General features: G+C 44.5%; 1 protein-coding gene and 1 long non-coding RNA gene across 2 annotated transcripts in view; both read right to left on the bottom strand.

Annotated features, from left to right (window-relative positions):
• Positions 1 to 212: 212 nt before the first annotated feature.
• Positions 213 to 24,199, bottom strand: part of FBXO32 (F-box protein 32) — a 32,217-nt gene continuing 8,230 nt past the window's right edge. The window contains exons 5-9 of the mRNA XM_039853477.1: positions 12,417 to 12,510; positions 11,376 to 11,560; positions 5,437 to 5,619; positions 4,335 to 4,478; positions 213 to 3,954 (exon numbers count right to left, since the gene is read on the bottom strand). Of these exons, the coding sequence (XP_039709411.1) occupies positions 3,865 to 3,954; positions 4,335 to 4,478; positions 5,437 to 5,619; positions 11,376 to 11,560; positions 12,417 to 12,510 (696 nt within the window). The 3' untranslated portion in view covers positions 213 to 3,864. The remainder of the gene's footprint in view (positions 3,955 to 4,334; positions 4,479 to 5,436; positions 5,620 to 11,375; positions 11,561 to 12,416; positions 12,511 to 24,199) is intronic.
• LOC120595393 (uncharacterized) lies at positions 15,043 to 24,194 on the bottom strand. The gene is made up of 2 exons (XR_005650814.1): positions 17,909 to 24,194; positions 15,043 to 17,849 (listed from the first exon to the last, which is right to left on the bottom strand). It is a non-coding gene; the product is annotated as an uncharacterized LOC120595393 (long non-coding RNA).

Here is a 24,199-nt window from a genome sequence, read left to right as displayed (position 1 = left end):
CAAAACAGAGAAGAAAGTATCTACAGAAAATGCTGAGTTTAAAGGAATTACGACCTTGTTTGTTGAAGACATCAAGGGCCCAAGATATATCAAAGAGTCACATGTCTGCATTTGCCTAGAGGTTTAGGGTGTTTCTGAGGTCTGTTTAAACACTAATAGGATTTTAGGCCAGTATCCAGTCAGAAGGGATGGTTCACAGACTCAGATAGTTGGAAACAGATTAAAAAAAAAAACAACAAAAAAAACCAGATGTCAACATAGAAACTGATGATAAAGTTTAGTTAGAAAAAATTCACACATAAAATTATAGTTAAAAAAATTCACACATAAAATTGAATGTTTGCATAGCAAGACATTATTGCCCTACAACCTGGCATAAAAATATAAACTCAGGTGCATACGTTATGATAAACATTGTATTGAACACTAAGGATGATAAACTGTCAAACATGTCTTGAAATGACTGACCTTCTTGTGAATCACACCTCTTGCTTAGACAAATGAAATTCCAAACTCTCTTCTCCCACATAAAAACAAGAGGAACAAGGAGCGTCTGTTAATAGCAAAGTCATCATGAAAAATAGTTTCTGAATCCATAAAGATGAGAACTAACGCAATACACACTTGGCCGACTTCACCATCACCAGGTAAAACTCGCTCGTGTTGAGTTTTGCAGTGTAAACCCAGCTCATCTAAAATATCTCCTCCAAGCCCCTTCATTGTAAAATTGATCATCACTAAAGAACTGTCGTAACACAACTGACACCCTGGGGATGTTTTTACCTTGTAACTTCTGCCACTTGCCCTCCTATGGGATTGTCCCATCTGCTCAAAGTAACAGCATTGAGTAATAATGCTACCTATCTAGTTTAACACGTCATTGGACTTTTTCTGGGTCTTGCTATCAAGTGAGCATTCCTAAGCTTCACATATTCCTTCTCCTCAAATGCTGTGCTTTATTCCCAAGAAACTCTAGGCTCATTGCTCAGAAACCTTTGAGTTGGACGAAATTATAACATTACTGCCTCACCCTGCCCTGGACAAAAACTCTTTCGTTGTCTAGAAGTCGAAATTACTTCATGTTTGATATCGACTTCAAATTCTACGTCACAGGCTTGGGGGACAGGTAGGTTAAGTACAGTGAAGAGAACAGAGCATTCTGTTTCTTCCAGCAATTTCCTTGGTCACGTCCCTGCAGCAGTTCTCAGGGATTCTTGGGATTCTTGTTTTTCTGGGTCAGGTTATTCTGGGAGGGTTTACCAATAGAAATTCAACAGATGATTAGTGCCCAGGGAACAAGAATTTTCTTTCCACCTCACTTTACTCATACGCGAGGCTCTGGCCATGCTTCACAGCTACCACGTGGCACCGACACAGATGCTCGATGCCTGCTATTCTTGTCCCCATGGCCCTCACACAAACCACAGCATCGAAGAAATGCACTTGTATTCCTTTCCCTCTCCCTCTCCACCTGCCATTTCCTTCCTTATTCTCCTTTTCCAACGAGAGAACCACACGTTCGTTTCTTTTCTTTCCTTAAAAATTTCCCTCGGCTCTGTCACACACCACCTCCATAACGCCAAAGGAGATGGGAGAGCCCAGAGGCACCATCTAGGTAAACATTTCCGAAAACCATAGTCCCGTCACTTCTGGAGGGTTCGTGCTGCACAGATGTACCTTGCTGCTTGGGGACAGATGTACAATCAGAGCTTTGTGCCGACAGTCCAGATGAGACTGGCTGGCCAGCCTCGTGCTGACAGTCCAAAGTGACAACTCTTCTGGGACTGCAAACCCGAAGGCGCCTGGGAGCTTTCGCCTCCTCGATCAGCACGAAGGGAAGATATGGAAGGCCTCGAATAAACTGGAAATGATCAGAGTCCAAGGTTCCAGAGCTCTCACAGCAACAACAGACCCAGCTCCACCCCCATCTTAGCGGAAGCTGAGGCATTTGAGAGAACATGTCCAAATTATGGAAGAACTAGCTTTTTCATTTTCAGTGTGATTTGGACTCTGGGGAGGGGAGAGCGAAAAGCACCGCTTGGTATCACAATAGCTTGTGGGCCTCTGAAGCTCCAATTTGCCCGATGAGATTTTATTGTTTCATATTTAATTTTTCTCATTCGGGAGAATTTAAATTCAGTTCTTTTCCTTCTTGGAGGGTGATAATGAAAAAAATATTGAGCAACCCCGGTGTAGGCACCAACACTGCAAAGTGAGGCGCACTGATCGGCAGTTGGTTCTCTTCCAAATGCTGGTACTTGGGGGTATGTTGAGGGTAGGGTGTCACTAGCGGGTCCCCAGGCTTGTTTCTACACACGTTTAACCAACTTTGCCCTCTGCAGGTCACCCCAAGCTCAACCCCTAAGGATTGACCGTTCTGCAACGTTAATGTGAACCGATGTGAACCAAGTTCCTATTTCTGCTTCACTAACTTGCCAAGGACATGCAATTTTATTTACAAAAAGAAAAAGAAGACAAAGCAAATACAATGGCAAAAATATGTACATTGTTGTAGAAAAGCAAAGTTCTATAAAAAGTAAAAAACAAAAACACTCCTTACTCCCTCCCAGGACTATCTGACAACAAACTGATTAAATCCTGAGATTTCCTTTCTTCCACATAGGTATCTGCTGATATTTGTCTAACAAGATCCCCTGGGGTATGACGCAGGTTTAGATGGACTCACGCCTCAGTTCCCTATTGGATTGGAAGTCCAGGCTTTATTTGACCATCCTTGCTTGAAGCCTTAGCTCAGGTTGACTAAATTTTCATGTGGGACATAAAGCAAGCTCCTCGGCTCATCACCCGTCAAGAGGAACGAATGGTAGCCGGTAAAAGGTTTCACTGATATGTCAAACCTGCTTTACAAGCCTTTATCAGCATTCTGGCTCCGACCAGTCCACAGAGATATGCTCATGCTTATCCGTGAAGATACCCCAGGAAGCAGACAAGCCAAGAAATGAAACAGGAATAAGAAAGTCTTCACAGCTATGGGCAGCTAATTCTATCTTTTCTGTGGCAGGACTTCCTCTGGGACAGTCTGTAATTGGCCTAATGTTGTCCCCCGTGAGCTGTGACATGAGAGGAACAAAGGCCTTACACGTTCTGTAGTTCTCGAAAGGAAGCAACACCAAGGAGTGCCCCGTTCCCTAAAAAGGAACAGGGTGAAGTGTGCTTCCAAGTTCACTTCCCATTTTAAATCACTTTTGTATATGATGAAAAACAAGAAAAACAGACACTGCCTATTGGACAATGCGCTCTGTCAGAGAAATCACTGTATGCTTTCCGAGGTAGACTATTGTGTGATATCTTCGTAAGATAAGGCCCTACGTCCATGCAGGTTTAAGATGCGTGGTGCTTCTCTGCCTTTTCAAAGCAAACCCAAAATCAAAACCAAAAGCCCAGGGAATTTTCATCTGTAGTTCCTCTGCTTCTTCTTCTCCTTCTTTTTTAAATGCATTTTCACATTGTAAACAAAGCGTGTTCTATCTCGTATTCGAGTTTTGTCCTCCTTTTCCACATCTCTGGGGAACTATACAGGAGTGTCAGTGATCATCGAGAATTCCATTTTCACCAATGAAACAGAACTCCTGCCCTTACCGTCTTGCTGGCAAATCATTGAGAAGAAACGTTTATTTACAGTATTTCTGCTTTTCCATACCGATTCTAATGAGAAGTCCGTATTCTTAAATTCCCAGCCAGCGACTGCATCTTTCCCCTCCAATGTCCTCTCCATGACCTATCTCAGAAGCTTGGAGCCAATGTTTCAAATGTACACTATTTACAAACGAAGTGTCCAACTCTGTCTTCCCAACCATCCAATCAGCAGGGGAACCTCTCTGAAGTGCTGTCACGGGCTGGGATTCAGAACTTGAACAAGTTGATAAAGTCCTGGGGTGAAAGTGAAACGGAGCAGCTCTGCGGGTTATTGGCTGTGCACGGGTGGTCAGTGCCCTGCAAAGGAACACGACGGTTAGGTCTGAGTCCTCAGAAGCATCTTGCTGGCCTGGAGCGCCACAAGGCATTCCCCAACCTCAAAACCACATTCCTCTGTCAAGGATGCCGTGTGCGTGTATGTGTGTGCACCTGTGCACAAAGAGAGGGGAGAATTTGGGGGTGGGTGGGTTGCAGGAAAAAATAAACATGGAGGGGGGTGAAGGAAATTAAGTTCTTTGAAAGTTTCTCTTCCCAGGGACAGAATTGGTTTGACCTTCACCTTCAGCTGGAGGCTGCAATAGTGAAGAGCAGGGGACGATTTGGCATTGTAATGCTGGCACCACTGGCTCTTAGTTGCTGGGCTAGGGGTCTGTGGCAGTCACCTCCGAGACACATACCTTCCAGGAAAGAATGTGACAGTGTTTGCAGAGCTGTAGAGTATCTCCATACTGCTCCTTCCGCGGGTAACATCGCACAAGTTTAAAATACATCTTCTTCCAATCCAACTGTCCTTTGTCTGACAGAATTAATCGCTTGCGGATCTAAATATCAAATAAAAGTCATTGCAGCAGAGTTCATCAGGAAAAGGGTTTGTGGTTTTCCCGTTCTGAAAGGTTCTGCTCCCACCCTGTAAGCCCCTTTTCCATCCCTACCCTGCGATAGCTATGGGAAAGAGCCAAGATAGAAAGAAGTCTCCTGGGCTCTACCCAGTTAAAAAAGGAGCTTTTAACCAGTCTGTAAAAGAAACAGGTGGTTAGTGATATCTTTCTAGTGACCTCCGCTAAACTGCATTTGGATGGTCCCTTACAGTTTAGGTGACCTGGTAAACACCTTCGGCCTCTTCTTTGCTACAGGCTTGAGTGATCACTTCCAAGGAGCTGTGTGGCACAGTGACTATTTTCTATTTAACTATTAGAGGCTTCACGAACAGAACTTGAACTCACAGTTCTGTGTAAAGAAGCTGGGGAAAAAAATCGGAGGCCATGTGCGGAGGGGAGAGAGGCCCAGAGCTGGTGTCAGAGGGCGTTTCCGCACCTACAGAGCCACTTCGCTAATTTGCATGTGTCACGCAGCCGTTTGTGGCCTCCGTCTGTTCATCTCTTTGAAGTGGGCATCACGATATCTACCCTTTCCCGGGTCATTAAAATAAAAAGAAATAATACCTGTAAAAGTACTTTAGCTATAAAATATCATAAAAGTATGTTACTTTGTTATAGAAAAGAAGGACCAGTGCCAATTTGTGATTTTCTCTTTTTTTGAGAATATTGTAAAATGTGACCAGGTTAAGAATATAAGTGTTTCTTTCCCTCATCAAAACCACCTTAAAAAACCCTCACACACATTATTTAGAAACTCCTTAGACTACTGTTTTCCAGTCAAACCAAGAAGGTCTAGAAGGTGGGCACCTGCACCTCGAGCTTGAGAGAGGTGCCCGGGAAGCTTGAGGGTCGGGGGCAGAGAAGGGAGAGAAGGAAGGAGGGCTGGCTGGGCCCCACCGACCTGCCGCTCGGAGAAGTGGTACTGGCAGAGCCTCTTCCACAGCAGCCGGTCCTCGCTGAGCACATGCAGGTTGGGGCCCACCTGGCCCAGGCTGACCAGGTCGCGCCCATCACTCAGCCTCTGCATGATGTTCAGTTGTAGGCACAGAGGCAGGTCGGTGAAGGTGAGGCCTTTGAAGGCAGGCTGCAGGGAGAAGGGTTATGTTTAGTTGTGGGGACTCGAGCTGCAGTTTGCTAGGCGACACCCTCCAAGGATGCATCTGTCCCTTCGCGCTCCGTCTTCAAGCTGGTTTATTGATCAGAGATCAAAAACAGTAATTCTTCCTGCCCTAAGTGCAGAAACAGGACCCATGGCCAAGATCACAAAGTACCACCTGTAACGGCTGGAGCTGAACGCTGCCAGAGGGATTTTCCTCTTTCACAAAGTTTTCTACTTTGACTCTTAAAGATTCTCCCAGCCGCACATGTTGGATTCTTGTGCTTCACTAAGTTGAAAGATTCGCTAACCTTCTGGAAGGGCTCACTGCACTGGACAGAGCACCCCCGCCTGCCACCCCAGCCTCGTGTCGCACTGTCCCCTCTTGACCACTGATCCCCCCAAGCAGGTTTTCTCAGCAGCACCGAAACAAGCTGCCCACAAGGTCCCCACTCCGCCAGTCCTCTCTGCCTGGCCAAAAGTTACTCCTCTTCAGAGCCCGTCAAACCCACTTCCTCCGAAAGGCCTTTCTGGTTTTCGTGACTCCCTGGGCCTTATTCTTTGCATCGTCCTAGAATTCCTACGATCTCTTTCAGATACTTTTTGCAACAAGTCCCCTTTAGTTATACAATGAAACCCTCTCCAACAGAAAGCTGGAAAGGAAGATTCCTGCAAGAATATAAGCTCCAAGGAGGCAGGAATTTTGGTCTTTTTTCACTGCTGTGTCCCCAGTGTCTAGAAGAGTGCCTAGCATATGGCAGGCACCCAATAAATATTTATGGAATGAATGAAACCCGATAATTAAAGAGGAAAATAGCAACAACAAAAAGACCCTGTACTGACGTGTGCGTGTGTGTGTGTGCGCGCACTTGCATGTGTGCACACCTGTACGTGCACTTGGAAAATGGCTGGTCCAGAACCCTTTGGCCTCAATGCCACCATCGCTGAGGCATCTCTGTTCAAACATAGGGCTCCTTGAACATTTCGAAAACTTCCTCTGTGGATAATACATTGGTAATTAATCATGAACTTCTCCAGAAGCTGCTTCTACTATATCCCTGATCTTATAGTTAAGCCCTTTATTGCTTAAAATTTGATGGCCTCATGTTACCCCACCCAGCCCTAGATCCTTGCGGCCTGGCTCTAATTTCATAGGGCTTGCAGACTAGCTCAGCGCCACCTCTTTTGGTGGCCAATATAGGCTGGCACCGGAGGTGCTGCAGTGGGTTCATTAGGCTGGTGAGAGACCCAGAGACAAGCAAATAATTCTAGAGCAATCTTAAATGGGATCAAGGAGGCATGCACAAAGTGCTCTGGGAACAGTCTGTACACAGGGGCTCCTCACTAGTATTTGCTGACAGGCCATTAACGGCAACTGGATGCTGCCATCTGGATAAGGAGTCAGCACAAGTCACCTGAGACTGGTTCTTTGCCCTTCCCTTGATTCCTGGGTGAGCGCTTCACTTTGCACTACTGACATTTTTAGCTCAATGTTCTGTCACCTCTTGGGGGGTCACAGGAAAAAAAAAATACAGAATGAAGAAACCCTTCCTTAGCTCAGGGGAAAATATCCCGGGAATGGTATTGCGTTCCTGCCTCAGAGGTTTAGAGAATCAGACTCCGTACGAGACATAGCAAAGCCGGAATGCGCAGGGTTCCCGGGGGATGTGTGGTCTTAGCAGTTCCATCCCGTGTCCCCGCAACGCAGGACAGGCCTGTAGAGGGAAGGTGGGCAGTGGAGAAGAATGGGAGGTGGCGCGGGTGGGACATGGGATGGACAAGCGGCAGGTCCCCGGTACCCTGAGGAAGTCTGGGTCTCAGTTTCCCCATGTCTGAAATGAGCTGGTTTAGAAGAATCTGCAGATCCCTTCCAGCCCCAGCGATCTGAGATTTGGAGCCGTTTCAGACCCCTACCTCATCAGAAGTGCCTCTGACTTGGCAATTTTTATTGCTCAGGCTGCTGGGTTGAACTTTCGATTGTTTGCAAAACTCAGGACTTTGCTGGGCTGCAGAAGGCCCGAGACCTATTTGTCGTTTATCATCTGCTGCTGATCATATGAACTAATAAAACTGCCATGAGCTTTTCTTTTTTGTTTCCAGCACTTCAAAGCGTCTACTTTTTTGGTTAAAAGTCCCAGGCCAATTATTATATGAACTCCTATTAAAGTCCACTTGGCAGGGTTCACGCTCAAAGTTTTAAACCTGAACTTTTCCAAAATCCTTGCCCAGACCCCATGCCAAGCCCTTATTCCTGATAAATGGTTAACTGCTTGCATGCTTTCTTCTTTTTGAATATATAAACATATATGAGAAAAATAAGTCACTCTCGCTCCTGCAATCAAGCATTCGGCTAAAATCCTTTATGTCCGCCCTGCCCCCCACATTTCAAAACCCTGCCTTGCTCACAGCACACTGTGATTCTATTTAATTTTTCTCCCTATAAACCATGTCTCTTTTTCTTCGTCTTTTATTATGTTAATTGTTTTACCAATAAAAATTGGCTCCATAGGATTAGATACGAAATTTTGAAGGAAAGCAAGATTATGAGCTGGGAAGACACCGATAGAATTTTGGCAAATAGAAAGAAATTACTGGAAATGTCACCTTAACATTTTTGTGTAGTAACATACTTTTCTTTGGTCCAGCCTGTTAAAAAGTGAGCTTTAAAATACAGTCCAGACCGAAGTAATTAAGTCACCCCTGCCTCTTCGATCTTTTCCTCTGGAGAGTTGGGCATTTGTGTGAAAAGCTCTTTAGGGCTCTCTGGGCTCCTTGCTCTCAAAATCATGCAGCTCAGAGCCAAGGAGGGTTGGGAAGGCTGGCACGAGGGAGGAGAGCGTGCCGAGTAGAAGCACAGCCTCTGCAGACAGGCCTGGGTTTGATCTTAGTGCTACATCTCACTGGTGGTGGGGCCCTGGCCAGAATCTTCCTAACTACTCAGTCTGATTGTTCTCATTTATAAAGTGAGGAAAAGCATATCTTATTATACTGTTGTTGGGAGGAATGGATGAGATAGTGCATGGAAGTCCTCAGCACAGTGCCCAATAAATATTAGCTATTGTAAGGACTCCCACTTGTGATTATTCACTAGATGAGTTAATTACTATCTGTAAAGGAATAGAAGGGTGTCTGCCACAGAGGGAGCCCTTAATAATAATAATAGCTGATGCATATACAATACTTGCTACACGTCAGGCACGGTTCCAAGTGCTTTCTACGTATTAACTTATTGAATCTCACACCAGGGCTATGAGATACGCATCGAGACATGAAGAGGCTGATAACTTGCCCCCAATCCTGCAATTGGTAAATTTTCATCATCATCCATAATATAGGGCGATATTTTCCAATTGTATTTCTCTGAACTTTGAACAAGTGCTTCAGGCACATGGTGGGAGGAGACCTCCTTTCAATCATTCATTTACTCAACTAAAATTTACTGACTGCCTTCTGGTGTGTCAGGTAGAAGGAACAGAGCAGGGAACGAGATGGTAACGTTCCTTCTTTGTGAAGCTGATAAGCCAGTGGACGGAGACAGGAAAGTGAATACACATATGAGATAACTTCAGGTGGTGATAACTGCTCTAAAGAAGGTGAAATGATCGTGGCTTCAATAGATTGAGGAATCAGGGCAGGCAGCAAGCTCAAAAGCCCCAACATAGGACCAAGCATGGAGCAGAGAAGAGCTTGCCCTGACTGGAGTGTGGTGAGCAGAAGGGGGAGCAAGGTGAACCTCAGTGTTTGACTGGTCCTGCGTGGGATTTCATTGGATTTAAAAGGCCTGCAAAAAGCTGGATCACTGAATAAATAGTTGGAAGAAAGCTGGATTGAAAAAAAGAGTTTGGAAACTACTGACGTTAGGAAAGCTTTGCCATTTTAGGAATAAGGAGTCCAGGATTCTGGCCTCAGCTCTGGCCCTAATTGCTGTATAACTCATGAAAAGTTACTGGGCTTCTCTGGTTCCACCCCATGAAGAGTAATAGCAACTGCAATGGCTACCTCCCAAGACTGTGTATGGATCAAGTAAGGGGAACCCTGGGGAAGTAAGCCCATGGAGGTGTAAGGTATGTGGGTGCATGTGGCCAAGGGGGGCTCCTGTGAGGTGGACAAAGGGAACAGAGGCCAGCTCTGGGCAAGTGCGACCAGCCAAATGGGTGTCCCAAAGTTACTGGAGGGAAGATGCCCTGGGGACAAATGGGACTTACTCATTTATATCACTAGCTGGGTAATTCTCTTCTGGGCTTAGAAAAGCAGTAAGTATTAAGTCCAGGCTATAGAGAATGCCAGGAATCAGGCAGAAGATGTAAGTGGGTTTTCTGTGAGAGAAAAGTGGAAATGTGGGTCTCAAATTCACATTGTCAAACTATGCCTACACTTGAGAGATGGGAATGGGATAAATTATTAAATCAGGTAGATGTTCTTAAGAAATACTCATATTCTCTTATAATAATCAAATAATTGAGATAACTTTTGAAAGATTACCTGGGCTCGTGTTGCGCATTGCGTGCGTGTGCGCGTGTGTATCATAGTCCAAGTGACTCTAAGGAAGTCACATAACCCCTAGGCTTCTAATTATTCCCTCAGTTTCAGAGTTTAAGAAACTAAGGCACAGAGAGGCTATTAACAGTAAAGTCAAGGATTTGGGATTTTGAAGACATTGGATTTTGAAACCATCATATAGTAAAATAATTATTTAAAAGAGGTCAAAGAGGTTTTTTCATGTTACTTTCTCCAGAGGTGGGGCAGACCCAAACTTTATCAGGTTGGGTCCCGGAACCACTGGAACCACTTAAAACAGCCGTGGTCAGTGATTAGATAAGTAAGCCAAGTGCTACATGAGCTGCCTAAGTGTGCCTGTCCATTAGTGAGCCTTAGGAGATTATACCAGCCTCTTTCTCACACTTTTTGTGAGCCTTAGTCCTTCCACTCATTATTAAGAAGAGCTGGGCCAAGTTACATTTTAAAAGCTAAAAGCAACTACTGATAGTAGTTAAGCTGGTAATGTGACCTATTTTTGGTTTTGAGTTAGAATCGCTCCTGTCTTTTCTTACATGTACGTTCACAGTCTTTAATCGAGTTTCCTTTGTCATGACTATGGATAACTGGCACTAGAATTTTATTTAATTTAATTTATTTTATTTAATAATTTTTTAGGCAAGGCAACCCTTGGTTGACCTCACAGATTGCAAGGACCTTGTCAGCTTACAATCCCTTATTTTTTATTTTTTTATGCCTACAGCACCTGGTCTTCCTAGGTGGTCTCCCATCCAAGTACTAACCAGGCCCGACCCTGCTTAGCTTCCGAGATGGCACTAAAATTTTAAAAGGTTGATACCAATTCTCCAAGTCACTGTCATCACAGCTCTGTTGTATTCAAGGCAGCACCCAAAAGCTATAAGCGACACATGCCTTTAGGAGGAAATGGGCAAAGAAGAGAGATCACCAAATTGCACTAAAGATGTCAGGGGGAGAGCCAACATCTTCCCCAAAGCCGGATTCCTGGTTTTCCCATCATGTTCAGTCGGCTGCCATCTTTCACATGCTTTGATCCTGTTTTGCCAAGTTCTCCTCCCTTGGTCAGGCAGCCCCCCGGCCCTTCTCCAGCATCCCGTCCAAAGCGTCAGAACGGAACGGCCCAGACTCTCCCATCACCAGAGACAAGGACCTGGCAAGGCCGCCCGGCATCTCAGTGGAGGAGGGGACTGAAGCCTTTCCTGCTGGGAGGAGGCCGGGCTTCTGCTTACCCTGGTAATCTGGATGTTGTTTAGCTGCTGCTGCCAGTGTAGAATCGTCTCCATTCGGTACACCCACATGTTAATGTTCCCGACGAGCACACACTTGCCGACTCTTTGGACCAAGGTACATAAGGACGTGTAGAGGGTCTGGAGTAGCTCCCTTATTAGTCTAATGTTTTGCTGGTCTTCAAGGACTTGAGTGGGGAAAGAAAAAAGAAATACCGCTTATGCTACTGAACTCTATATTTTATAAGTGGGCCTTTGTTTTTCTCGCTTCTGCTCGTGTTACCTGGGCACTGCCTCTAGGCACAGGGTTTTCTTTCTTGCTGGTGTGTTTCTTCTCCACTTGGCTAAGCTTCCACCCTCGAGGTCACTGGGTAGAGTTTCAATTATCTAGGTCCCTCTTTGTTCGTTTCTCTCTGGTTTTCTACAGAGGCTCATTCTCTTTCATTGTTACACCAGCATCCATCGCTCGCCCAACCTGAAAGTAGTTTCTTTTGCCCTGTGGTGCTATGTCCCTTTTAGGTGGTCAGCAGTAGGCGCACGGGGTGAGGGTCAGGAGCTTGGGTTCTAATCCTGCACGGGTGACTCTTTGTACGATTATGGACAAATCATTCTTCCTCACGGGCCTCAGTTTCCCCATGTGCACAATGAGTCAGTTGAGCCAGAGATCTAAGGTTCCTCCTCGCTCAGATAGTCTATGAATCTATTCCGCCCTGTTCACACAGCTCAATTTTCTAGGAATTTGGAATCCAGAGGCTTGGTCGTCAAGGTCGGGACATGTGTTTACACTGAGAAGCCTGAGAGGCTCACAGCAGGGCAAATGGATGATGCCAATAAAAGGAAGGGAGGTTGATGGTCTCACTCTTTGTCACAGGCATGAGCTGTACCTCTCTATGAACTGGAATCTGGCCCTTCTGAAATGCATCTGGAGTTATTCCTTTCTATCTGCTCACAGTCCCTTAATTCTAACGACATGTCCACTCTATTGGAAAATCCATCTTCCCGTCCCCATGCTATAAAAAGGGGTGAGAGTGAGAGAGAGCTCACCTTTCAGAACCACTTTTTCCAAAATGTTCATGAAGTTCTTTTGGGCAATGCCACTCAGGGATGTGAGCTGTGACTTTGCTATCAGTTCCAACAGCTGTGGATAAAAATAGAAGTTGCCAGGCTTAGAATACAGAGATATTTTTCTCCTCTAATCTCCACTTTTGAGTCACATGACACGTAGATACAGACTGACGGGGAGAGATAAATGGCAGGCAGGGACACGATGCAATAAAAAGCAGATGCTCAAAGTGAAAGACAAATGGGGGTAATTCAAAACCCAGGAATCAGGATGAATATTTAATTGCTTTTTTTCTTTTCAAAATAAAGAGTTTGGCTTCAGCTGGGGCTAATTCATTCTACTTGTCCTACTTCAGCGAGGGAGGCTGACGTACTCCTAAGGGAACAAAACCTCCTATGCCCTGCGAATGTCTGAGTCCCATACAAACATTCCCAATGGTAATTCCTCTACCTGCACTTGAACTTCTTTCCCACTGGCACTGACAGTTCTCGAGGCACCTAAAAGCTCGTGTTCAGTATCAATGTGCACTTTCCAAGGAGGTGTCAGTTCTTATTCAGATCTCTCTCCTGCTTATGCAGCGTTTCATAAAAATGTCTATCAATTAGACTCTTTCACTGCACCTTCTGTAGAAAGAGGCCAATGACTGGAAAAGAGAGAAATTCGTGGATGTATAGTATATATACAAATTTCTACTTAGAGGTTATTAAGACCTTTGCAGCTCTAGGTTTAGGTTCAAGTCATGGTTTGACCACTTATTAGCTCTGCAACTCTGGGTAAATTCCTGAATTATTTGGTGCCTCAGTTTCTTCATCTGTACTACTAAAAATTAGAGCTTTAAATGAGGGCACTCACATACAGCCCTTAGCACAGTGGATGGCATAAATTAGGTAGAAAGCAAAGGTGGGTTTGTTCATTGAAGAAGTATGTCCCATTCCCGCCACCCCCATTATTGCCAAACAAGAACAAATAAAAATAATAATTTAAGTTGGTGCATCCTTAGCCCAATCTTTCTTCCTTTCCATAGCAAAATTCTTTACAGATATGGCAAGGTTTTTAAAAATTCAAAGATTCTTATTGAAAAAGTGAAACTTTAGACTGGAAAGGGGTCTCAGAGATCATACGGTTCAACCTGTTTAACAGATGAGCAAAGTGAGGCTTGAGAGACTAAACCTTACGAACTACTCCATCAGCAGTGAGAGGCTCAGCAGAGTCCCCAACACACTCATATTTTCGTGGCGTTATCAAACAAAAGAACTGATGTAAAATGAAAAGAATTAATTTTACCAGAACCCACCAGGCCCCCAAGTAAAACTAACTAGCGTTAGACTTAAAAAGAAAACTAGACTTCGAGAAGCTGGCCCCCTGCTTTATTTTAGAGCTCGAATCTCTGATCCTAGGAAACTTCCCAAGGGCGTTTCATCTCCTGGCCAGGCACCAGCCCGACTTTTCTTCAGGTCGATAAACACTGAGCATGACGCTGTGCTGGGTGCTGGCATCAAGGCCGAAGGAACTAGCAAAGTGACACTCCAAACACTGGGCTGCACAGGAGAACTGAAATCTTTGGATCCAAGCCCCCAAGCAATTCAAAGAACCTCTGCTTCCAAGACATTTGTTTAAAAATTTTGTCCCCATGGAGCCCCTAGGGAGCCTGTCAGACCATGTACAGACTTTTAATTTCCTGAGCGTAATTTTACTTTAAGTTAAAAACAAACAAACAAACAAAAAAACCCAAAACCTTTTCCAGCCTGGCTTATGAATCTCTCATACATGCAGGCAGAGATGCCGTCATGTTCATCTGACTGGGAGGAGGCGTCGAGAAAAGGCTTGAGGCTGGTTTGTTAAGATTAGTACTTGTGATTCAAGGTTGTAAGTCAGGAGCTGACCAAGTAGCCACCAAGAAAGGCATTAATTCAGAACATCAGTAGAGGCCCTGTCCATGGGTGGTGACCACACTGGATGCCCTCTGCCTGTCTGGTTCAGCTGTCACCAGCCAGCACGTGACAGTCAAAAGAGGAGTGAATAATGGCACAAAGGGACTGGCCAAACCTTTCATTTATCTCCCTGACCAACAAGAAGATTCAGAAGGCCAAGCCGATGGTCTATTAATACCCTGAGCCTCACATGACCAGCGCAAAGCAAGATGAAAGAAAACAAAGCCTTGAGTCGCTCTTGGAAGGGCAGTAGGCTGTGCGCTGTGACTCATCGTGGGGCGGGAGGTAGGTCAAGGGGGTGGGAGGAGGGCGGGCAGAGCTCAGCCTGAAATCCATCCAAGACCCAGATTCCATGTGACTATCGCCTCATGAGGGTGTCAGTTTTAATCCTGTCTAAAAATGCACCAATCACAAGGACAAGAACACTCTCAGAGTCATGACTATGCATTTGAAGGAAAAGAGATGATCTCTGACTAAGGAGGAGGAGGAATACAACAGCAAAAACTTGTCAATTGGCGGCAAAATAGAATGACGTGTTAACTACTCCATGTTTAATCCTAACCTCAAGGGAGAGTTCCTCTTTTCACCCGCAGGCAGCTGTGGGATCAAGAGAAAGAACCTGGAATTGGAAAAGACTTGGATTCTCTAGCTGGGTGACCTTTACACTGGTCATTCGTTTTGCAAGTATTTTTTTTTTTTTTTTTTTTTAGAGTGGCCGTTTTGGCCTAGTAGGTGATGTGGCTATGAAGACAAAGACACATGATCCCGACTCATGGAGTTTACTGTCTAGTTTATGGTGTAAGTCATTTAACTTCTTGGAACCCCAGTTTCTTCACTTTTAAAAAGACTACTTACATCACAGGGTTGTTATGAGAATAAATGAGATAAATATGTAAAAGCTCATGGTAAAAAACAAACACAAGGCATTATTATTATTATAAGACGTTATTTCTTCCCCTTCCAAACTCCAGTCTTTTAGTGAAGTTTAAAGTTGATATTGAGGGTTAGCAACCTTTCTCTCTGTAAAGGGCCAGATAGTAAATATTTTAGGCTTTCTGGGCCAACTGGTGTATGTTGCAGCTACTCCATTCAGCAGTCGTAGTGTAAAAACAGCTGCAGACAGTAGGTAAATGCATAGGTGGCTGTGTTCCGATAAAATTTTAATTACAGAAACAGGTAGGGGGGCACAGTTTGCCAACTTCTGATGTATATATCACAGAGTTCAAGAGTGAGGGCTACAGAGTCAAACTGCCTGCCTCAGTTTCCCTATCTGTAAAATATACATAATAGTAGTATCTATTTCGGCGTTGCTGTGAAGATTAAATATATTCATAAAGCAGTCATAAAACAGTGCCCGGTACCAAGAATATGCTCAACAAATTATTATTCTATTTTATCATAATACAGAGAATATTACTAGGTAAAATTATTGCCAAGGAGGGTATAGTGAATTAGTAAGGTAAAATACGACTGGTATTAAGACTTTTAGAATCCCTGTATTTCAATTTTATGTATTATCAACCATATGCTTCAATGCTTTCGAATTTTAATATTCCTGTCATTTTTATTGTCCTTGTAATATATTTAATAGCTCCCTGTTGATAAGTTAGTGTCGATACATTTTATGACTTATATAGTTGTATCTACCATGAAGTCTTATTTTGCTAATAATAATGGGTGTTTATTACATGCCAGTAACTGTGCTAAGCACTTTACATGTGTGATCTTGTTTAATCTTCAATGATAACCCAAAGGGGTGGATTCTCCATATGATAAAAGAGGCTGCTGCAGCTCACAGAAGTTAACTCACCTAAGACATACCAGCATTAGTAAGTGGCCAGGACTTGAGCCCAGATACATCTAACAGAGAATATGTATTTTAATAGCTTCAGGACTTCGGTTTGTTAAGATCAATCAAATTTGCACATAGGGCCAAACTTTGCTCTCAAAATAGTAGCAATACCATGTGTTATGTTCTGGGAAACAGAGTCTAGAAATTTTATATTAATATATTGTGACAGGGAATCAGCTCTTAACATTAAAGGAGAAATAATACATAGAAAGTGTTAATAACGTGTTTAGGATGAGGCAATTGCTTTAGGTAAATCATTTAGGTCTACTTTCGATATCAGCATAATGCTACAGGCCCAGAACCAATAGGTAGTATTGTGTGAAACTTGTGGTCAAGAGAACAGAATTTATTTATATTATTTCTGTGTCAAGAGAGCTGTAAGCCTAGGAAAGTAGAATTGTACTTAGCAATTTATTTACCAAAATGGCTTAGCCAATTAGATTCTTTGCCCCTAGCCACGAGAAAAAGAAAGCAGGGGAAACTGTCTTGTCTGGAAATGGCTGTTTGTTTTCTGCTGGGCAAAATTTAGCCTAGGTGCCAGTAATTTGTGGTTGTGTTTAAGGAGAGGCAGGAGGGTGAAGGGGGACGAGGAATAAGGTTCTTGGCTCTTCCTGAGTTCCATGGTGTCATCACCGTGTGGGCAGTCTGGGTATCTGGCATCCTTTCCAGCAACTAGTTGTGCAGTATAAGAATGGTTCTGGCTACCGGAGGAAGGGATGGTGGTCACCCATGACGAAACCACATCCTGCCCCTCAGCGCTGGCTCACATTGAGTGGGAGAAAAATCTAGTTGCAAGCAATATTGTATAGCAAATCTCGGAGCGGATGTCAACTACGGTTTGAAGTGGTTTGTGGAAGATGAACGAGCAGAAGGGAGACTTCCCTCCTATCTCACTTTACCCACAGAAGAAGCAGGGTTTGTACCTTTTCTTCCCTTCAGTTCATCAGCTCACGTCACTTCTCTGCTTGAAACCCTCAAACGGCTTCCCTTTGCACTCAGAAAAAAATCCAAACTCCTTCCGGTGACTGGCAAGGTGCTCCTTGCTCCGGTCCTTGCTCCTTCTCCCGCCTCATTTTCCACAGCTCTTCCCCACTTCATTCTGCTCTGGCCACAGAGCCCACCTCTGGTTCCGGGAACAGGTTCAGCTCATTCCCACTTCCCTGCCTCTGCCTCTGCCTCTGCCACATCTTCACGTGCTGGCTCCATCCCATCTCCCAGGTCTCTGTTCATATGCCAGCTGCTCAGAGCTCAGAGACCTTCCGCGACCATCGTATGTGGAAACCTCACACTCGCCATCTTTGTCTTACTGTGGTTTCAGTGTCCTTCACTGTTCCATTTATACATGTCCACAATGATAGTTTACTTACTTGCTGATTGTCTAATTGGGATGCGAACCTCAAGACAGCAGAAGTTGCTTCATTTACGACTCTACCTCAGCCTGGCACATGGCAGGTACTCAACAAATATGTGCTTGTTAATACATTAGCTTAGAATCAAGGAGTGTTATAGCTGGAGGGGACCTGGGACACGGTATACTCAAATTCCTCCTGCTGTAGATGAGAAGGGTTCTGATGGTCAAATGACACAATCGAGGTTAATGGGAGATGGTCTGAATTGTCCGGCTGGTATCCCTGTGGGGTCTGGACCCAGCTGATGCCCTAGGAGGAAATTACTTATAATGCAAACATACTGCAAACACTTTCCAGGAGGGCAAGGAGCTGAGTTCTAGAGGGACACTGACCAACGGGGGCTTCAGAAGTATCAACAAAAAACAGCAGCTGCCCTACCTGCTATCATTGGAGATAAGACCACACTGAAGTTAACCATGAGGCTTATAATCAAGTATACTCTATCTTGCACAGAATATTAAGAATATAATTTATCCCTAAGTTCTGTCATCTATGACAATGTGCTCTGCAGTTGAATTATATGTCTGAGTGGAAAGCATGCACAGGATTATCAAAGATAGGAAAGAAGCTTCACGAAACTTCAAGAAAGCCCTGCCATTTCTCACGTGCTGGGTGCCCGTAGGAAAATTATGTCTTTTGCAATAAACTCTTGGTTACATCAGGCAGTGCCTCTGCCTGCACTGAGTGCTGTGTACTTCCAAGACCCTTATTTATTCAATGAATAACACAGATTAAAAACCTGGAAAGTTTTGTCCTGACTTTGAGCTTGAACACTGACAGGTTGGAAGAGAGAAGATCTTAGCTACATTAATAATCTTCAGGCATGTCAACATTGGGTAAATATTATTTACAAGTGAAAGATCTAACTGAGGGTGTTAAAATCCTCAGAAGGCAGGCCAAGTTTACATGAATTAATTGTATTCTCGGCCGAGAGAAACTTGCCCCTCTGTCCTCTATCCATCCTAGATATTTTTGAACTTGCGATGGCGCCTACTCTCTGCTGCATTAGTCTGAGCAGCTCTGTTGGACTCAGTGATCCTGCTTAAACTGGGCTCCCCATCTACTCCAGCCCTTCTCACCTCTACCCTAGGATTCTTTGAAGGTGGATGTCACGTGGCCCTCAGCCCCTGGCCCACTATCACTCCTCTTCTTCTGTTCTCTCCTGTCTCCAGGCTTTTCCTCATGCTGTTTGCCCCTGCAGAGCCTTCTATCTAGGAAGGAGACACTCAGGTTCTGCCTCTTCCAAGAAGCTGTCTTCAGTGCTCCTTCCTCCATCCTCCAAACAGGACCAAACTCACTTTTCAGTCATTGTGCTTTGTTCCCCCAGAGTAACCCAGAAGCTCCTGACAAGCAGGGGCCAGCTCTTACATGATTCTCATGTGGCTATGGCAACACTAGGTATATGGTATGGGCTTAATACAGAAATACCTGTTAAGGGATTTGAAAGCATTCACCCCAAGCAATCTGCTATGTATTGGGACCTAACGAGAGGATGCTGTCAACTGATTGTCATCAGAGGGCGTTTCCTTGAGGGGCCTTTGGAGCCTAGGTCACAGATACTTAAAATAAACCTCTCTTACCCTCCACCGGAACAGCTCAGAGAACCGTGTCAAATGCTCTCAGGAACCTCCCCTACTTGAGTGGGAGAAAAGTCTGCTGAACTGGCACCTAAAATTCTGCTCACCTGTCTAGTTTAGCACGTCCCCCTATATAACGAGCACCTGATTTAGCCTAGAAACCCAGGTAGACTTTTAGTATAAAATACACTTCTGGTCCTGGGGATGGGATACGTTTAGATTCTGAGTCTTCAAGAAAGACATTATACAAAACGGGCACACCTTTGATCTAGCAGTCTCCAAAGTGGGGAGGGAAAGAAAAATCAGGTAGAAAAATCATAAGACATCAATCTCTATGCTTCGTTTCATCTTCAACTTCTATTTTTGTGTGTTTTCTAAGGCCTGTAATTAGGACCCTCAAGATGAGAGCAACAGCAACGACTGATACCCAGCGCTTACCGTGTATCTGGCATTCCTTGAAAGCACATATGTTCAAATTCAGTTTCTCACAGCCACACAATGGGGTAGATACCATTATCAGCACCTTTTAAAGGTATGTGACTTACAAGTAAATTTATGAAAATACATACATGGAGCATACATGCTTTCATTATTTATTTCCAGTTAGGAGTCCATGGCCAGAAACACCACTATCCAGTCTCTCAACCTTTCCCTATTTCTTTGGATGCCCCCACTTCTGTGGGTACCCTCCTGCTTTAGCAAGCACCCTATTACTTCCGTGACTGTGTAGGCACCCCTACTTCTTCAGGTAGCTCTCTACTTCTGCATCTTCTCATCTATGGTTATACTCTCGCGTCTGTGAGTGTCCCCCACTTCTGTGGGTACCCAGACATTGCAGGTCTGCTTCCCTGAGTGTATTTTATGACTGGGAAGGCCAGGAGTTCTGAGAACTGCAGACTTTCTTCTGCAAAGTCACTGACATCCTGATCAGCATTTGCTGATGGACCCGCCCTGTGCTGGTACTGTGAGTGAGTGCCCTGCAGTGAGTTCTCACGGGCCCCAACCATTCTGCGAGTCATTTTCAAATACACTCATGGCTCTGCTATTTTGACTTTGTTGCCATTGAGGTGGCTGGCCTCCTCTCCTCCATCCCTGCTTCTTAGTCCCAATGGAAAAAGATACCACCAGTTTTAAGATCCAAAGTGGCAGAGGCTACACTCCATCAAAGGCAGGCCACCGAGTGTGTGCAGCAGCAAATTAATCCAAGGTCACTGAGGCAGAGGGACCTGGTGACGCGGCCAGGCCGCTGATGCACATCACGACCCGCCAGGGGCTTGGCGACGGCACGCCTTTTAATTGAAGGCACTGGGTTTGCATTTGAGTCATCATGCCATATTTCAGCCTTCCGTTTGCCAAACCGCCAGTCAATTTAAACTAAAACATGTTTCTGGAAGAGACTTTTAGGGGTGGTAGGAATGCATAACTTGCTGGAAACATTCAAATGGACTTAGGGTGGTAACGCAAAAAAATAAAAATAAGAAAAAAAGAATGTGCATCGGTTTAGGCTGTGAAGTTCGTCTTTGCTGCAGAAGGACAGAGAGGATGTGGTGGCAAGCTTTTGTTTGTCCTTCCTGATCTACTAGCACATCCGGGTCAGTTCATTCCAGTCAGGAAACCGGTACTCAGGGTATTCCTGGACCTTTCTGGTCTGAACGTGGCGTCCGTAGTTCTCATCTATGTGACACATTCTCATTCCACAGAGAGAGCTGGGAGGACCGGGTCAAAGGCCATCATACCATTAAAGCAATTAAAGCTCTTTCCTGTGCACCTGCCTCAATGTGTCTTGGTTAAAAACTTGGCTTGCAAAATATAACATTTGGGCTCCCAAGTAGTTTCTGAGCTGCTTTACAAATTTGAAACCACACTGGGGATCAGCTGGAGGATAAATTTCCGTAGCAAAGCTTGGGCGCCACCTTCAACTAATTCGATCAGATGCTCTAGAGGTGGGCTTCTGTGGACCAGCTTCACAGGTGATTCTGGGAACCACCGGGCCACAGTAGGGTCACCTCACAGAGCCGTGAGCCAGTGTGAGGTCTCTGAAACCCTCTCCCGTTTACTGGAGACCCGCTTCCTTCGCTGGCCTCTCTGTGCCCTGGGCGTTAGTCGGCACTGGCCTCCTTGCGGTTACCCAGTTCCCACCCCACCAACCGCCCAGCTCCTGGAACTCTCTCCAGCTCCTCAGGGGAATTTCCAAAATGTGTTGGTCCTGGGGCATGGTGTAAACTAAGTTCTTTAAAATGACCTTTCATACGTGAGTAATTGGCTGCTTCTAAAGATTCGAAATCATCTTTTAAACCCCCAGTTAAAATCGTATTTAAGCCACTTGGGGGTGTGTGTGGAAGAGGGTACAGGCAATGAGTGTAGCCTGAAGCCAGCTAAGGTCAGGTAAAAAGCTAAATAGAAACCTTAAAATTTTTGATTCCGAAAGTTCCACAAAATTTTTGTGCTAACTGATCAAAATTATGACATCTTGAGATAGCAGTGTTGGCCATCTCTTTTATTCCTTCCCGTGTCTCTTTTCTGGAAGGTGACAGCCAGCATGAACACTACATGTTTTTAAAAATGTAGTTTGCCTTTAAAGAGATTTAAAAAAAAAAATTTTTTTTTAAGGCCTTCAAAACTGGTTCGGTTTCTTACTGGAACTAAAGAATCGTTGCGGCATTAAGGAACCATTAGTTCGAGGTAGTAACATAGGGATAACGTACTGGCAGGCTACGCTGCAGAGTTGGTTTAAGGATAAGAAGACTAGATGAGAAGTGTATTGAGTTCCTTAGAAGAAAAGCCTCAAAATGCAGTGCCTATCATTAAAATGTTTTAAGCTCTTCATAAAAATAACATATTATTTCTCAAATTACAGAGGGCTCTAACAGTGAAGGGGAAAAAAAGATTGTTCTTTCCAAAACAGAAAGATTTTTCCACTACTTCTGAACCTAACAACTCTGAAAGCATTCAGCCGTTTCTCGAACTTCAAAATTATTTCAGTGCTCGTGATATATATTTTGCAATTAGATATTATCAGACACAGGTTCTCTGCGCTGTGTCTTAATCAACTGCAAGATTCCTCGGTTATTTTTTTTTAAGTAGAAAAACATTTTTATCGACTAAAAAATGTTGATAAACGTTAGGAGGAATCAATGATAATTTTAGGTAGGTAATAATAAATATTAGAAGCTGAATTTATAGAATAGGTTCTGGTCTGCAGAGTCTTTTCATATAAAATATATCTAAGTTCAGGTTGTTGCAAGTCTCTCTTGCAGAGGGGAAGGGGTCTCAGAGAAGATGAAATGCTTAGAAGAGTGAGCGGGGATCTGACCCCAGGCCATTTTAACTTCCAATCCTCTTCTTACATAGAACTCATCGTTGCGCTTAAGAGTGTGGACTCTGAGACTGCCCAGGTTCCAGATCCTGGATTTGTACTTATGTAGCTTTGTGACCTTGAATGAGTCACTTTATCTTGTTGTACCTCCATTGATTCAAACAGAGACAATAAAAGTACTTACACTTCAGAGGGTTATTGAAAGGATAAAGGATAACGCGCATACTTGCATGAAATAGTTTCACTGTTATGATCCGTGCATAGTTTTGTTATATTATGTTCCTTTGCTTAATTTTATTTCTTGTGAAAGGAAAAACAGGTAGGAAGGAGAACCATCTAAAAACTGTCCATTTGGCTGACCAGTTTGTAATCAAGACGCCAGATCTGGGTGTCTTTTTCTAACACCTAGAGGATGGAAACTATTCATATTCTTAGCAACAGAGTTTCCAGTCTTCCTGGGCCTGTCTCCAACCAGCCTGGACTGGGCTGCAGGCTGCAGTGACCTCCCTGAAGTGGCAGAGTCACACTGAGTGACATGAACATTTCATCAGGACGGTCTCTTATTTTTGACCCTTTCGGACCAGAAAAAGGGCTTAGCTGAAGAGGGGACAGATCTGCTCACGTGGTCAGGGCCGCAGCTCAGAGCGTCTGACCTCCAAGGAGGCCTGGGTTTCTATCAGGTCAGCTGGGACGGCAGCCCTGCATCTGCCCAGATGACAGGTGAACGATCCAGGACTCAAGGGAGCTTGAATGTCATTTCTCTGGCCGAGTCTTTGCAATCATCTGACTCTATGACATGGCACCGAGAAGCACAACAACCCAGGAAAAAGAAAATAAAATCCAAACCACTCAACACCCACAGGAGGAAAATTCCCTCCTACTTCTGAGCCTAAAATCCAAACAGCTGCTGCCTCACAGGCTGAGCCACTGACAAAAATGCTCAGGGGGAAAAACAACTGTAAACCAGTTAAGAAGAACCGCCGACTTGAAGGTCATGGTTAGACTTATTTGCTTCACTATCTTCATCACTGATATTTTGCTAAAGCTCATTAAAAACCTTTTCTTCCTCAACATAGAGTTTAAAAGGAAAAATAAGTGACCCCAAAAGGTAGTGTCAAGCTTTAGGTAAACACAGGACTAAATATTGTCATCACATGGGAGTGGGCTGGCAGGGAGCCACGGGAAAGCAGCACTTAGGTGCTTTGAACTCATCCAGTTTTGTGGTCTAAACTCAGAATGCCTTGGGGTCGCCTAGAATCAGCTGCAGTAGGACAAGGAATGGGACAGTGTGAACAATCAGAAGGTTTTTTAAAACAAGCCAAGGTGCTTTATGGCTTGCTTCCTGCTGAATCCTCTCTTGCTATCATTGCCACCAGAGCCAGTGCTGGCTGCAGCATGCTCCCATCTGTCCTTGGGGGCTGAGGGTGCCTCCCTCCAGGTATTACGGGTATCACGGCAGTCCATCCGTTAGTGCCAACCTCAGGCACATCCTGACAGGATCCAGATAAAAACCTGAAGTATGTTAGGAGAGAGGGAAGTTGAGGAGTCCATTTCCTGCTTCCCTCAAAATTCCCAGGGTCCTAAAATGTTATTTCTTTGAGGAAAACTACTTTAGATAACCTGAAAAGGCCATTCGACTTGAGAGAGAGGCTGGATAAGCCTTCGGGTGCTTGAGACTT

The sequence above is a fragment of the Pteropus medius genome, unplaced genomic scaffold (assembly GCF_902729225.1).
Source record: "Pteropus medius unplaced genomic scaffold, Ma_sr-lr_union100, whole genome shotgun sequence".
Lineage (NCBI taxonomy): Eukaryota > Metazoa > Chordata > Mammalia > Chiroptera > Pteropodidae > Pteropus > Pteropus medius.
The sequence above is the reverse complement of the archived record's forward strand: the minus strand, read 5'-3'. Positions and strand labels throughout refer to the sequence as shown.